This window comes from Piliocolobus tephrosceles, chromosome 9 (assembly GCF_002776525.5).
Source record: "Piliocolobus tephrosceles isolate RC106 chromosome 9, ASM277652v3, whole genome shotgun sequence".
In the NCBI taxonomy this organism is placed as follows: domain Eukaryota; kingdom Metazoa; phylum Chordata; class Mammalia; order Primates; family Cercopithecidae; genus Piliocolobus; species Piliocolobus tephrosceles.
The window spans coordinates 111,757,117-111,772,975 of NC_045442.1; the positions used below are offsets into that span (position 1 = coordinate 111,757,117).

General features: G+C 34.2%; 1 protein-coding gene across 1 annotated transcript in view; it reads right to left on the reverse strand.

The window, feature by feature from the left end:
- Positions 1-15,859, reverse strand: part of MALRD1 (MAM and LDL receptor class A domain containing 1) — a 701,386-nt gene that overhangs the window by 159,679 nt on the left and 525,848 nt on the right. The window contains exon 33 of the mRNA XM_026454821.1: positions 3,202-3,403. Within this exon, the coding sequence (XP_026310606.1) occupies positions 3,202-3,403 (202 nt within the window). The remainder of the gene's footprint in view (positions 1-3,201; positions 3,404-15,859) is intronic.

Below are 15,859 nucleotides of genomic sequence, written 5' to 3' on the forward strand. Positions count from 1 at the left end.
AAACAACACAGTTTTAGGCAGACATTAAAAAACATGGAAGAAAAATACCATGAAGAAAAGAAAAATAATTCATATTTCTATTTTTCAGAGACAGATATTATATTTTGTATATCTTTCAGGAATTATAGATAGATATCTTTTTGGATGGATACCTTATTAAAATTGGTTTTACACTTTCCTTTACCATTTTTCTACACTTAACAAAAGACTCTTGTATTATTTAGATATTGCACTGGTTGTAACTTTCATATTCACCAATATATTATGCATATTTTCTATTATATGACACAGGTGTTCAGTGTCTAAATTATCTATTAGGCATATTTCAAAATTTTCCACAATAGTGCCAAAAACCACAGGGAAGAGGACATTAGTAATAGCGCTAAAGGATCACATTCCTTCAAAGCTTTCTGTTTTCTCTTTGACATTCCACTATATAGTAGATTTGTGTTTACTTCAAATGTCACATAATAAATTATTTAACTTTTCTCCCAAAATCTTCAAATAAACCCAATGAATTACATCAGATTTATTTCGTGGTATTGCATATTCCCTAGGACATTGCTGTGGGCATCTGTACACCCCAGTTTTAGGAGTGCTGATTTAATTTATGATTTTCTAAAAGCATCTGCCTGAAACAATAATGAAGTCATGCTGTAGAAGCTATGCCTTAAGACTCTGGATTTTGGAGGAGAGAATGGGGCTGGGGAGAGGTACTGTTATTACACAAAATGACAAAGTTCAAGGTTTAATGCCAAAGGTCACAGCATTTTGTTTTTTCAAATAGTCCTTGACACTAAAGTCTGTTCTATAACATACTGGGAAAGTTGAACCTTTATACTTTGGTGAATGTTAGGTTGTTGTTCACACCATCAGTTTTCACCATTGTTATGTTATTTTGAAAAACAGTAATTTCTTAGGCTACATTTCCTAGGCCCTATGTTAGAATTTGAAGATGAAATATAAGCTCTCAAGCTTCTCTTGCTCTTGAGGAGCTCAAAATTCATAAAATATATATAAATATGTATTTTTGCATTATATTCATATGGAATAATATATATAAGAAATATATGTAAATATATATTCCAGTATATATATAATATATATAATGATGCATGTAGGATTATATAAATGAACTGCATGTTAATATATATGTCACTAATGAATAATATAATAATGTAATTAGCAATATATATTATAATATATAATAATACATTTTATTATATATATTATGGAATATATATGTATATATACATATTATGGAATATATATATATATATGTATATATAAGACAGAGCCAAGAATGAGTGGAAGAAGAAGTATTGAAGACATGAGCTACAGAAGACTTTTATGGAGCAATGGTGAGAGAAGTTGAGAAAGCAAATGTTCTAAAAATATATATTCATGCTTGGGAAGATGGAGAGTTTTTTTTTTCCTGAGATAAATGGTGAAAAAAAGAGTTTGGAGGCAGATGCAGGCCCATTTAGGGGGTGAAAATGAGGAAATTAAAGGAATTTATCACAAAATGGCTTTACTTCTCTTCAAAGGACACAAGAATACCAGCAGAGTGAAGAATGTGCCTGGGAGAAATGGGAGGATTTGAGGATTGCTGGAGAAAATGGGTGCCAGGAAATGAGAAACTCATGTGTCTGGGGCCCTAAACGGCCTAGCTAAGGTAAGATACCAGCATATTTAGTGGTTCCAATCAGCATGACCAGCAGCAGTTTTGGAAAATTCAGATGGTTATATGACCTCAATTGCAAAGACGATTAAAGCCTTTATGGCAGAATATGGGGTGAATAATCTATTCATATTATTATATGAATATAGATCTAGAATCTATTTACAATAATAGATTTACTTATTGTAAATAAATTATAATTTATTGTAAATAAGTTTATTTACCATAAAGCCATTATGGCAGAATATCAGCTGAATGATCTATTCATATTATTATATGAATGTATATCTAGAATCTATTTACAGGAGTGTGTAGATAAATAAATGTATTAATATGTGCAAAATGCTTAGCAAATTGCCTGGCACATAGTATTCAAATTTGTGTGAAAAATTTAAGACATAGGACATAATAGAATTCAAAATTCAGAATGTGAATGGATTTGGATAAGGTGTTAATCATTAAATCTATAATTATTGGGTGAAAAAGTAAGAGGCTGTTTATGGAATCCCCAAAACCAGGAGGCTTTGATGATCCAGAATATATTTTTCTTATTATTAATGTTACTAGAAAACAGCCTTCGGAGGAGTAATGAAGATGAGAAAGTGGTGATTATATGCGATTTTTAACCTTAAGATTTCAAAGGGGATGCTCAGGCCCCGAATGTAACTGTGGGAGTGACTTATTGCAGAAGCAGGTTTGCACTAGCTATTAGACACTCAAAGAAGTTGATGTTTTAGATAGGGTGTGTCACCTGAAGTTGAAATTGCCCAAGATTTAGAATCCAGAGATAAACTATGAGAAGAATAAAAATTCAGATGTGTGGCCTTAAAAGAAAAGAAACCTTTAAGTAGTAGTGTTAGGGGAAAAAAAGAAAAAAAAAAAAAAAACTTTAAAAGAGGCATTGAGTAGCTAGAAAGACAATGACCCTACTATTTAATATTTTAAATGGAAGACTCAGTAAGGGAACAAACAGCCCCACTTGGGGGGAACGTCTTAAATAGCAGAAATTCAGATTTCATTTAAAGGGGTGACTTTTTTAGAAAAGGTGTTTAGAATATAACTTTTTTTTTTCTTTTTGAAATAGAATGAGCCTTCTAGCTTGTACAGTAGAAATGGTTAGGAGAAGGAACGTGGCCTGGGGAAGGGGAAGGGTTAATACAGATGGAGAAGACAGTCTGGAAGATAACAGGTAGCCACAGGGGCCTTTGCCTTGTGCAGTTCTTGTGAACCTTTGGGAATAAGGAAAGCAGAAAATAAAGCTACATTCACCGAACAAAATTTCCTCAGGGTTTCTTAAACAACTTTAGTGCAAAGTTATTTTGTTGCCTACAAGACATGAAAATTTCATGGCAAAGTTCACAGGCAGATAAACTTTACTTCTTACTATATATGACTCTTTCCCATGTGTAACTAGAACTGGACCTGGAAATAAACGTAATTCCTCAGAAATTCCCAAATATTTAGTATACTTAGATACTAAAAATAAATGCTTATTCTCATTTTCTGAAAGAATCACTTACCTCCAGTCACACACTCTGGGGTAAAAGAGATGTCATCAAGAGCAATAAAGATGTCCTCATTGCCATCCAAATCAGCTTCAAATGCCACCTTAAATGGACTGTTACTGGAGAGAGGCACATAGCCATATGTCCATCCCGTTCTTTTATTTCCAATCACTGACCACACCAGGATGTTTAGCCCCGATTCTTCAATGGTATACACCTTTAAAAATCATTAAAAAATAACTTTTTATGATTGGATATTAGAAGTATCAGGACATCCAGATGATTGATGAAAGAATGAAATCTCTGGCTATGTAACAGCTCAATATATTGACTATTGTATTTTCTATCTGTAGAAATTGTGAGTTATAAAGTGAGTCAATGGATGTTATATTTTCCTTAGTTAGTAGGACCTTTGTTTGCTTCTGTCATCAACTTCTGTATGTCAAACTGGACATAATAAAAAAAACTGTAAGTGTCTTAAGCATTTAAAAAGCTGGAGGAGATATAAACACAATTTTTTATTGTAAAGAACTTTGTCTATGTTAGACTAAGTCTGTAACTGCAGAAAAAGAGGACCCTCAAGATACATGAATATGATAAATGAATATGAGATTATAAAAGTCATTTTAAAAACCACAGTAATATGCAGAAAATATTTTAACATTTTGAAGATGGAAATCTTCCTGGATTAACTAACATCGACATTCAGCACTTTTTTTATAGTTCAGTGACTAACAAATGCAACAAACAAGAAATGAAAGAGAAATAGTTAGCTTTGAAACCAACAAACATGCTAGATTTAGTATTTTTGTTTATCAGTAGAAATAATTTTAAAAAAATATGCCATTTTCTAGTGCTGTTTAAAACATCCTATAATTAATGAGGAAAAAGGTAAGATTAAAGAAATATTTCTATATTCTCTTTTTGCACCTAAATTTTAAAGTTAGATACCAAAGTTATATATAATTTGGTAATATAGTAATATTTATATATCATACCATACAAAATTAGATACTTATATATAATACTATCTATATATCTCTATATATTTATATTTGGCTTATAGTATACTTCAGCAGTTATACAATGCTTTTTTTCACATGGGAAAAGAAGACCCAGAGAAAAGAAAATACATGGATATTAATTTTTTTCTATTGCAATAGTACATTTTTCCAATGACCTCCCTCTTACTAAAAAATCTTACTGTGTCACTGTTTTCTTAGTGTCAAAATTTATTTACAGTTAACTTATTCTATAAAATATGGCCTGGTGCAATGGCTCATGCCTGTAATCCCAGCACTTTGGGAGGCCGAGGCAGGCAGAGGTCAGGAGATCGAGACCATTCTGGCTAACATGGTGAAACCCCGTCTCTACTAAAAATACAAAAAGAAAACAAAATTTAGCCGGGCATGGTGGCGGGCACCTGTAGTCCCAGCTACTTGGGAGGCTGAGGCAGGAGAATGGCATGAACCCAGGAGGTGGAGCTTGCAGTAAGCTGAGATTGCACCACTGCATTCCAGCCTGGACGACAGAGTAAGACTCCATCTCAAAAGAAATAAAATAAAATAAAATAAAAATAAATAAATAAAAATATATCCAAAATTTATACTGTAAGGAAAGAATACCAGTCATCTTATTACATTTTATGATATTAAATTGACATTCCAGAAATACTACCAAGAATCACCAAATATTCCAGAGCCAGAAGTTAAGCATGTTGCTAGTGTTGCCAAGTAAAAAAGAAATCTAAGATCAATTTCAGAAATATAGCTGTTAATGGAAATTAAACAAAACAAAAATAAATCAAGATGACTATAAACTAAAGAAAAATTTAAAACTTGCCCAAAGTTTGGAAATCTGAAATGTGAGGCTTAAACTCTAAAGTCAAATTGGACATTGGACATTTTGGAAAAGATGATTCTCGAGACATTTCTTAAGCAAAAAAAAAAAAAAAAAAGCTTTTAATGTTGATCCTGTAATTAACAAAAGAAGCTAAGATTCAATCTGAAGGGAATTTGGATCTGTTGACTACTTCCAGTCTGACACGTAAGCACTCATCCCAAAGAATCTTCAGCCCCAGCATCTGGTGGATACTTGGTTTATAAGCTTATCCAATTATTTTTACATTTCTTAAAAATTAAAAATAAAAAGATGTGAAATGTCTAATTCAATTTGTTGATAACAGAGCGTACTATACAGAACCTAATTAAAGTGAACTCTCAGTTTTACAAAAATCTTGGTTTATATCACAGTAACTTAAAAATAAATGGCTTTATTATATTTATTTTGTAAATTTTTTCTGGCAAAATTACTTTAGAAAGCCAAATTACATGAAAATGTAACTGAAACACTTTGTTTTTTCCCCCAAACCTCTGCACATATTTATTAATGTATATATTTTTATGGTTTTACAGTTTAATTTTCTCTCTGCATTCAGCCTTTTAAATCTTCAATCCTACATGCTCTTGTGAAATTCATTTTCCTTCCATTCTCTTCCTGCTCTACTTCTCAAAACCATACCATGACTTTTTCTCCCCCATGTCCTGAGCATTAAACTCTCCAATACATGTCAACACATCTTACCCCATTATTTGACCCTACCACTAGTCCCAATTAATTCTGGTCAACTTTACTAACTCACTATTTATTTCAATGAAATTTCGGCCAGTTTGTAGGTAATTTCATTAGCAACATGTATTTATAATACCTCCAGTGTATTAAATTGAATAATTACATGTTATGGCAAGTGTTTCCATAGCCACTGTGATCAATGAGGAAAACTGGGAGTATTATTTAAGAACTCATAATGTTATTTATTCATTATGTCTAATGGGAAGCCCATTAACAACTAAAATTACAGTATATATTTTTGTACTTCAATGGAATTGATGTTATTGTATTCTGAGGGTTTCTGTGTGATAACTCTCAACAAAATGTTTATTTTTAATAACTTTTAAATGTCAATAATTTTGAAAAACCACCATGCTAACTTCCTTGAAAAATAATTAATTCCAATGTCATTTGTTTCTAATTTGACATATATCAAACATACTCTACTAAAACAGCAACACATACCACAGTAATAATTATTTGAAATAGCTTTCTAAAAATTAACTGCTGGATGAATTTGGCTATTTCTATTTTAATGTTTTTTAAATTTTAGTCAAACACAGATGCAGTAATATATTAATTGTTAACATTTTATAATGTAAAGTAATAATTTTAGCATAATCTTTGTCATAAAAATATAGATTCCAAGAATATGTAAAAATATTAAATTATAATAGAGTTTATGTTATCAAGGTTATATGTAAAGATATTATGTTCAAGCCACTGCTTATAATGTAGAACATCAAAAACTTAAAGAGAACTTGCTAAATTTAAACATTATTCAGTTTCTGAATAACAAAAAAGGTTTTAATTTAAGTAGGGTATTTAACACAAGAAATCCAGGAATTTAGTTATGAAGAATATAAATTTTTTTAAAAAACAGTATAAGCTGTTGAAATGATAAATGGATTTTTTTAAATGATGTAACAAAATATTTTTATATTTTGACATACTGATTATTAACCAGAAAAATAACACAACCAAACGTCTTGACTTAAATTGTATTGATAACATGAGATATATGAAAAATTCAATATATAAACATATTCATACATATATACAGAAAATTATTATTATTATTATTATTTTGAGACAGATTTTCTGTCACCCAGGCTGGAGTTCAGTGGCACGATCTCGGCTCACTGCAAACTCCACCTCCTGGGTTCATGCCATTCTCCTGCCTCAGCTTCCCGAATAGCTGGGACTACAGGGGCCCGCCACCACGTCCGGCTACTTTTTTTTTGTATTTTTAGTAGAGATGGGGTATCACCACATTAGCCAGGATGGTCTTGATCTGACCTCATGATCCACCCACCTTGGCCTCCCAAAGGGCTGGGATTACAGGCGTGAGCCACCGTGTCCAACCCAGAAAATTATTTTTTAATATTTTCCTACTGAGACGAAATTTTAAATTGGAAATTTTCTGAGTGTTTTCCTTGTCCAACCATAAAGCCCAGTTGTTTCTGTTTTTAGTTATTTAACAGCTTCTTGAAGGCTTCACCTTTAAATTCCCAGATTGTCAATAGCCATGTACAGTATATGGAATAAGGTGAACACGAGTACATATATAAATAAAATAGTCTTCTTAGGACTTTCAAACATTCATTTCTAGTAGGAGAGTATCTAGAAATCATCATCTACAAGTCATAATTAGGTTGTATGCCTACTATAGTTTTTTCCATTTATGTATTATATAAATAAACATTTGCATATTAAAATTTGTCTTCTTCCAGGGACAAGTACAATATAATGTATCTACACTTAGATCAAACTGTTATAACATATTTATCAGAAAATAATGTTGTGGACCATAGCTTGAACATGTGTACTGGAGGCAACATGGGGAAGGAGGGCAGGAGAGCAGAACTTGATTTTTACTGTGTATAAGTTATTATAGTGTAACTATTAATTCTTTACAAAAGCAAACACTGAACAAAAGAAAAACAAATAATTTTTTTCTTTTGAAATTAAAAGATGTTTCTACCATAATCAATTCATCAACTTATTTAAAAGACAAATCCATCTACTTACAAAAACCAGGATTATTCAGGTACTGCTGTGAGAGTTAGTAGTGTTCTTACCATGTTTACATATAAGGAGACAGACACACATACACACACACACACAACATGCAAAACATCAACAAATCCAGGAGCTGGCACTTTGAAAAAAACTAATAAAGTAGGTAGCTGCTAGCTAGACTAATAAAGAAGAAAAGAGAGAAGATTCAAATAAACAATCAGAAATGATAAGGGTGGTATTACCACTGACTCCACAGAAATACAAACCACCATCAGAGAATATTATAAATACCTCTATGCACATGAACTAGGAAATCTAGAAGAAATCCATAAATTTCTAGACATATACATCCTGAAATTGAATCCCTGAACAGGCCAATGAGTTCTGAAATTGAAGCAGTAATAAATAGCCTACCAACCAAAAAATCCTAGGACCAGATGAATTCACAGCTGAATTCTACCAGATGTACAAAGAATAGCTGGTACCATTCCTACAGAAACTATAGCAAAAAAATGGAAAAGGAGGGACTCCTCCCTACCTCATTCTATTAGGGCAGCATCATCCTGATACCAAAACCTGGCAGAGATACAGCAAAAAAAAGAAAACTTCAGGCCAATATCTTCAATGAACATAAATGCAAAAATCCTCAAAAAAAAAAAAAAAATACTGGCAAACTAATCTAGCAGCACATCAAAAAGCTTATTTACCACAATCAACTAGCCTTCATCCCTAGGATGCAGGGTTCATTTAACATACAGAAATCAATAAATATGATTCATTGCATAAACAAAACTGAAGACAAAACCACATGATTATCTCAATAGATGCAGAAAGGCTTTCGATGAAATCCGGCATCCGTTCAGGTTAAAAACTTTCAATAAACTATATATTGAAAGACTATACCTCAAAATAATAAGAGCCACATAGAACAAACCCACAGCCAATATTATACTCAATGGGCAAAAGCTAGAAGTGTTCCCTTTTCAAGACAAGGATGCACTCTCTCACCACTCCTATTCAACACAGTACTGAAAGTCCAGGCCAGGGCAATCGGGAAAGATAAAGAAATAAAGGCTTCCAAAAAGGAAGAGAGAAAGTTAAATTACCCCTGTTTGCAGGTGACATGATCCTATATCTAGAAAATCCCATTGTCTCAGCGCAAAAGCTTCTTAAGCTGATAAGCAACTTTGGTAAAGTCTCAATATACAAAATCAACATATAAAAATCAGTAGCATTCCTATACACCAGCAACAGTCAAGCCGAGAGCTGAGCCAGGAATAAAATCCCATTCACAATGGCAAGAAATGAATAAAATATTTAGGAATACAGTGAACCAGGGAGGTGAAAGATCTCTACAATGAAAATTATAAGACAGTGCTGAAAAATATCAGAGATGACACAAACCAATGGAAAAACATTTCATGCTCATGGATAGGAAGAAGCAATATCATTAAAATAGCCATACTGCCCAAAGCAATTTATAGATTTAATGCTAGTCCCATTAAACTACCATCGACACTCTTCACAGAACTAGAAAAGACTATTTTAAAATTTATATGGAACCAAAAAAGAGCCTGAATAGCCAAGACAATCCCAAACAAAACAAACAAAGCAAAAAAAGAGCCCTAATAGCCAAGGCAATCCTAAGCAAAACGAACAGAGTAAAAAGACAACCTACAGAATGTGAGGAAATATTTGCATACTTTGCATCTTATAAAGATCTAATATCCAGCATCTCTAAAGAACTTAAGTTTACAGGAACAAAAACAACGTTATTAAAAATGGGTAAAGGACATGAACAGACACTTTTCAAAAGAAGACCTACATGCAGCCAACAATCATATGAAAAAAAAAAAAAGCTCAATCACTGATCTTTACAGAAATGCAAATCAAAACCACAGTGAGATATCATCTCACACCAGTCAGAATGGCTACTAGTAAAAAGGCAAAAAATAACAGATGCTGGCAAGGTTGTAGAGAAAAAGGAACACTTATATTGTGAAAGACAGTGTGGTGATTCCTCAAAAACCTAGAAACAGAACTAGCATTTTACCCTGCAATCCTATTATGGGGTATATATCCCCCAAAATATAAATCCTTCCACTATAAAGACATACATATAAGCATGTATGGTCATTGCAGCACTATTAATGGTAGCAAAGACATGGAATCAACCTAAATCCCTATTAATGATAGACTGGATAAGGAAAATGTGGCACATACACACCATGGAATACTATGCGACCATTAAAAAGAATGAGATCATGTCCTCTGCAGGGACATGGATGGAGCTAGAAGCCATTATCCTCAGGAAACTAATGCAGGAACAGAAAACCAAATACCGCATGTTCTCACACTTAAGTCGGAGCTAAATGACGAGAACATGTGGACACATAGAGGGGAACCCACACACACTGGGGCCTATTGGAGAGTGGAGGGTGGAAGGAGGTAGGGGGTCAGGAAAAATAATTAATGGGTACTAGTTATTTGGCTTAATACCTAAGTGATGAAATAATAATAATAAAAACCCATGGCACACATTTACCTATGTAACAAATCTGCACATGCACCCCTGAACTTAAAATTAAAAAGTTTAAAAAACTTAATTACTTTGTTGCACTAAAACTTTACCACAATTTCTGGGTTTGGATGTCACTGAATTATAAATAATTTGGGCATGTTATAAAAAATGTGCCATAGGCAAGTAGGGGAGTGGGTAATAATAATAAACAAATCTTAGAACTATCAGAATTAGGATGAAATAACAATCTACAATTCAGCAGAGTCATTAAAGATTGAGGAAATAGATCACTCTTATCTTTTTCTTCACCTTTCTTATTTAAGACGAAGACCAAGAATCCCACAGTTTCCTTTCTAACACCTCAAAGCAAATTAAACGGGTTTATATATATCAAATACTTTTTCAAACTCTAAAGGACTGTCCAAAATTGGTTGGTGATTATTTGTGATATAGGGAGGCATTTCTGTTCATCTCTATCATATTTCAAAAGCATAGAACTTTCCCCCAATGTTTAACCTATCTGTTAGCCAGAAAGCTGAGCAATGTAATAGGAATTAGGACCCAGATTCCAATCCTGTCTTTTCCCAGATTAATTGAATGTTTTAGGCCAAGTTACTTAATCTCTTTAAATTTCAGTTTTAATGGCTATTAAATGAAAGACACGTTAATAAGCAGAGCTCAAAGATATTGCGGGTTCAGTTCCAGATTACTGCAATAAACCGAATATTGCAATAACATGAGTCATACAAATGTTTTGGTTTCTCAGCACATATAATGTTTACACTACACTGTAGTTGCTTAAGTGTTCAACAGCAGTATGTCTACAAAAAGCCTTGTATATACCTTAATTTAAAAATACATTATTGCTAAAATATGCTAATGACCATCTCAGCCTTCAGGTCATAACCTTCTTGCTGGTGAAGGGTCTTGCCTTGTTGGGCTACTCACTGATTAGGGTGGTGACTGCTGAAGGCTGGAGTGGCTGTGGCAATTTCTTAAAGTAAGACAATGAGTTTGCTGCATGATACACTCTTCTTTGTTCAAAAGATTTCTCTGTAGCAAATGATGCTATTTGATAGTATTTTACCCACAGTAGAACTTCTTTCAAAATCGGAATCAATCCTCTCAAACCCTGCTGCTGCTTTATCAAGCACTTTGTCAGCACTTTCTGCTTCACTTTGTACTTTTATGTTAGGCAGGTGGCTCCTTTCCTTAAATCTCATGAACTAACCATCCACTACTAGCTTCCAACTTTTCTTCCACAGCTTCCTCACTTCTCTCAGCCTTCATAAAACTGAAGAGAGTTGGGTCTTGCTCTGGATTAGGCTTTGGCTTAAGGGAATATTGCAGCTGGTTTGATCTTTTATCCAGACCACTTAAACTTTCTCCATATTAGCACTAAGACTGTTTTGCTTCGTGATCATGTGTGTGTTCATTGGAGTAGCACTTTTAACTTCCTTCATGAACTTTTCCCTTGCATCCCCAACTTGACTAGCTGTTTGGAGCAAGAGGTCTAGCTTTCAGCCTATCTCACCTTTCGACATGCTTTCCTCACTAAGCTTAATCATTTCTAGCTTTTGATTTAACGTGAGAGAAGTGCTGTTCTTTCTTTCACTTGAACACTTAAAGACCATTGGCCTTTAAGGGTTGGCCTAATTTTGATGTGATCTTGTCTCAGGAAATAGGAAGGCCCGAAGAGAGGGAGAGAGACAAGGGATCCACAGGTCAATCTAACAGTCAGAACACACACAGTATTTATCAATTGTATTCACCATTTTATATTACAGTTCATAACACCCCAGAAAAAAAATACAATAGTAGCATCAAAGATCACTGACCACAGATCACTATAATAAATATAATGAGGCCAGGCGTGGTGACAATTTTAGTAAGTCATAGAGCTGTTAGGGAGGATGATTCAGGCCAATCAAATCTTGCCAAAGACCTACTTTTACTTGGGTGGTAAGTTATAAGTGTGCAATTAATTTTCATTCATAGTATGTAAATAATTTAATAGACAATAAAAATGATGTCCACTTTAGAAAAAAGGACACAGCAATTAAAACTTATAAACACTGGGAATAAGGAAGAACAAAGAAAATCTAACCAACCCATCTAAAGACTCAAGTAGGCCAGACGTGGTAGTTCACGCCTGTAATCCCAGCACTTTGGGAGGCAGAGGGGGCAGATCACCTGAGGTCAGGAGTTCGAGATCAATCTGACCAACACGGTGAAACCCTATCTCCATTAAAAACACAAAATTAGCCAGGGGTGGTGGCGCATGCCTGTAATCCCAGTTAGTTGGGAGGCTGAGGCAGTAGAATTGCGTGAACTGGGAGGTGGAGGTTGCAGTGAGCTGAGATTGTGCCATTGCACTCGTCTGGGCAATAAGAGGGAAACTTTGTCACACACACACACACACACACACACACAAAAAGTATAGTGATAAGAGAAAAGCTTGAAATGTTGGGAGAATTTTCAAAATGTGACACTGGGAGAATTTTCAAAATGTGACACAGAAACACAAAGCGAGCACAAGCTGTTGGGAAAATAGCAGCCATACATAGACTTGCTGAATGCAATGTTGTTACAAACCTTCAATTTGTAATATACATATATATTTATGTAATATATATGTATTACATATATGTAATATATATATGTATATCACAGATATATATATCTGTGAAGTTCAGTAAAATGGAGTACAATAAAACAAAGTGTGCTATAGCTCCCTGACAGATCTGTTATTAGGTTTAAATTTAAGTGAAGTGACCATCCTGGCTAACATGGTGAAACCCCGTCTCTACTAAAAAAAAAATACAAAAAACTAGCCGGGCGAGGTGGCGGGCGCCTGTAGTCCCAGCTACTCGGGAGGCTGAGGCAGGAGAATGGCGTAAACCCGGGAGGCGGAACTTGCAGTGAGCTGAGATCCGGCCACTGCACTCCAGCCCGGGCGACAGAGCAAGACTCTGTCTCAAAAAAAAAAAAAAAAAAAATTTAAGTGAAGTATGTCAATTCAGTACCAACACTAAGCACATTTTATTACTATTGCTATTACCTATCATTTATATCTTACGGTGGAAAAAAGGAGCTAATATAGAAGGATAAGTCATGTCATGTTCATGAGAGTGGTAACTGCGGAATTTCATTATGAGAAGTTGGCATTCTTTTGTGGGATTAAAACAATAATAATGTCATATGTAGTTTTAGGTTTTTCAGATTTTTTTAAAGCATTGCTAAGGTCCTTGCAAATAAGAAGGATGAAAAGCAGAGAGCTTTAGAAATTTCTGGATTTCTAATCCTTAGTGACTTTCTAAGCTGGGTGTTGGACACAGGTTTCCTGTGTTCCAGTTGAGTAGTCTTTCTTGCACCTCACCTGGTTTGTAATAAACATCACTGAATGTCTCACAGGAGGAAGAACTGAAAAAACTTATAGCTACTAGGCATGTGGAAATTGAAATAACTGATTTGTATTTAGCTCTTCAACTTAAACATCACATTATTTGAAAGAGATCAAGTAACTAGAAATAGGACTAATCACAAATGAAGCACCAAGAAAATACCTCTTCCTAGCAAAATGACCCATGTAGCATTTAATGTTAGTTAGCCTGACACTTATAGGCTTTTCTCTCAATGAACAATATCACTACACAGACCACCTTCAGAATGCCTTCAAAACACCTTCCCTCAAACTGAAGGAAAATTTACACTGCAAGGCAGCAAATGGGGAAAAAAATGAATTTCCGAGCTGAATTACTGTTCTTTTAGTAGGTTCTTCAAAAGTTGTAAATACTTAGAAAAATCATTTCTGGTTCTGATGGCTAACTGAAACACACACTTACTTATACTCTCCAAAAATGTTCCACTGGAAAGACAGGAAAAACACTGACATAAATCCACAGAAGCACTGGAAAATCAGGATCACAGGTACCAGCTTACAAAAATAGTTAGGACTTTCTGGAAGTTTTAAATCAAATGGAAACTGTTTGATGAAAATACATAAACAGAACTGAGGCATTTGTGAACATCTACAAGTAAAAGAAAAGATCAGTACCAATGACAAAAATGTGAACTGTTCCAGCCAATTCTGGAATAACTCAAAGAGACGAAGACCAAAGAGAAGGAGCTATGTATACGTCACCATCTGGTAATTAATCCAAGGACTCCAGAAGAGTCAGGCTGATTCCTTGGGTTAGGAGTTGCTGATTCTAGCATTTGTACCCAGAACAGACAAGATGGGTAAACATTGCTGAAATGGAGCTCCGACATAGGAGTTTCCAAGAGTTTGTACTGAGACCAGAGAAATGATGCAATGTCCCTTATGACTGCCATAAAAATACGTGTACCTCCTTCAACACACAAACAAGCTAACAATACATCATAAACATAAACACACTAGAAAACAGCTAGTCCTTTACATCAGAGCAATATGAAACCAGAGATCCTGAATCAGAATGCATATTCACTGTTAGGGAAAGGAAATTTCTTACTTGGTGTGAGAAGATAAAACACATATAGTAATAATATTCAATGTAGACTCATCTATCTATAGAAATAGAACACTAATACTAAGTAACCAGACAGTTGTGAAAGAATGTAAAACAGAAACTCTACATTAAACAGAATACTGAACACCACGGGGAAGACAGTTAATAGAACCAATGGTAAAATGAAGAAAGAAATAAAATTAACTTCCTTGAGAGATCTGGGTGTCAGTCATATCTAACAGGCAACTACAAAAGGGGGGAAGCATTCAGAGTTCTTGGAAATTAACAGTATGATTGTAAAAATAAAACCCTCAGAGATAGACTGAACAGCAGAACTGACCCAGATTAAATACCAAAAAGTGAACTGGAAAACTGAAAGACGTGATTGTCCAAGACCACAATGCCAGAGGACTAAAAGCTGAAAACGTTGTGAATTTATGTGAGGGTTTGGTGGGGAAAGGTCCAGAAGTTTGCAGATCTGTCTAATAGTTTTCCTTGAAAGAGATAACCAAGTAAATTACAGATGAAAATCTCCCTAAGGTGACAAATGATGAGGGCTCACTAAATTTCCAGGGAAATTTATGGATTCTGGGGAATAAAAAGAACATTTTATTCACTTATGAGGAAAACTAGGTAGTGTAAAAATCCTGAAGGAGAAATAATCAGACAGACATCAGTCTTCTAAAAGGTAGCCAGGTACTGGATATTAGCATGCAGTGCAGCCACATCTTCAATTATGTAAGGAAAAACAATTTTCAACCTAGAAATCTATATTCAACCAATCTTTCCAATATAGACATATGATTGTTTTTTTCAATCAGGAACTCAAAAGGTTAGCATTTTGCACTTATGTGAAATGCATATGAGCAACATATACTGTTACAGGATGAATGTGTTCCCCTAAAGTTTGTATGTTGCAACCCTAAACCACAGAACCTCAGAATGTGACTGTATTTTAGGACAGGGCCTCGTTAAGTTATAATGAGGCTGTTAGGATAGGCCCTAATCCAATGTGAATGATGCCCTTATA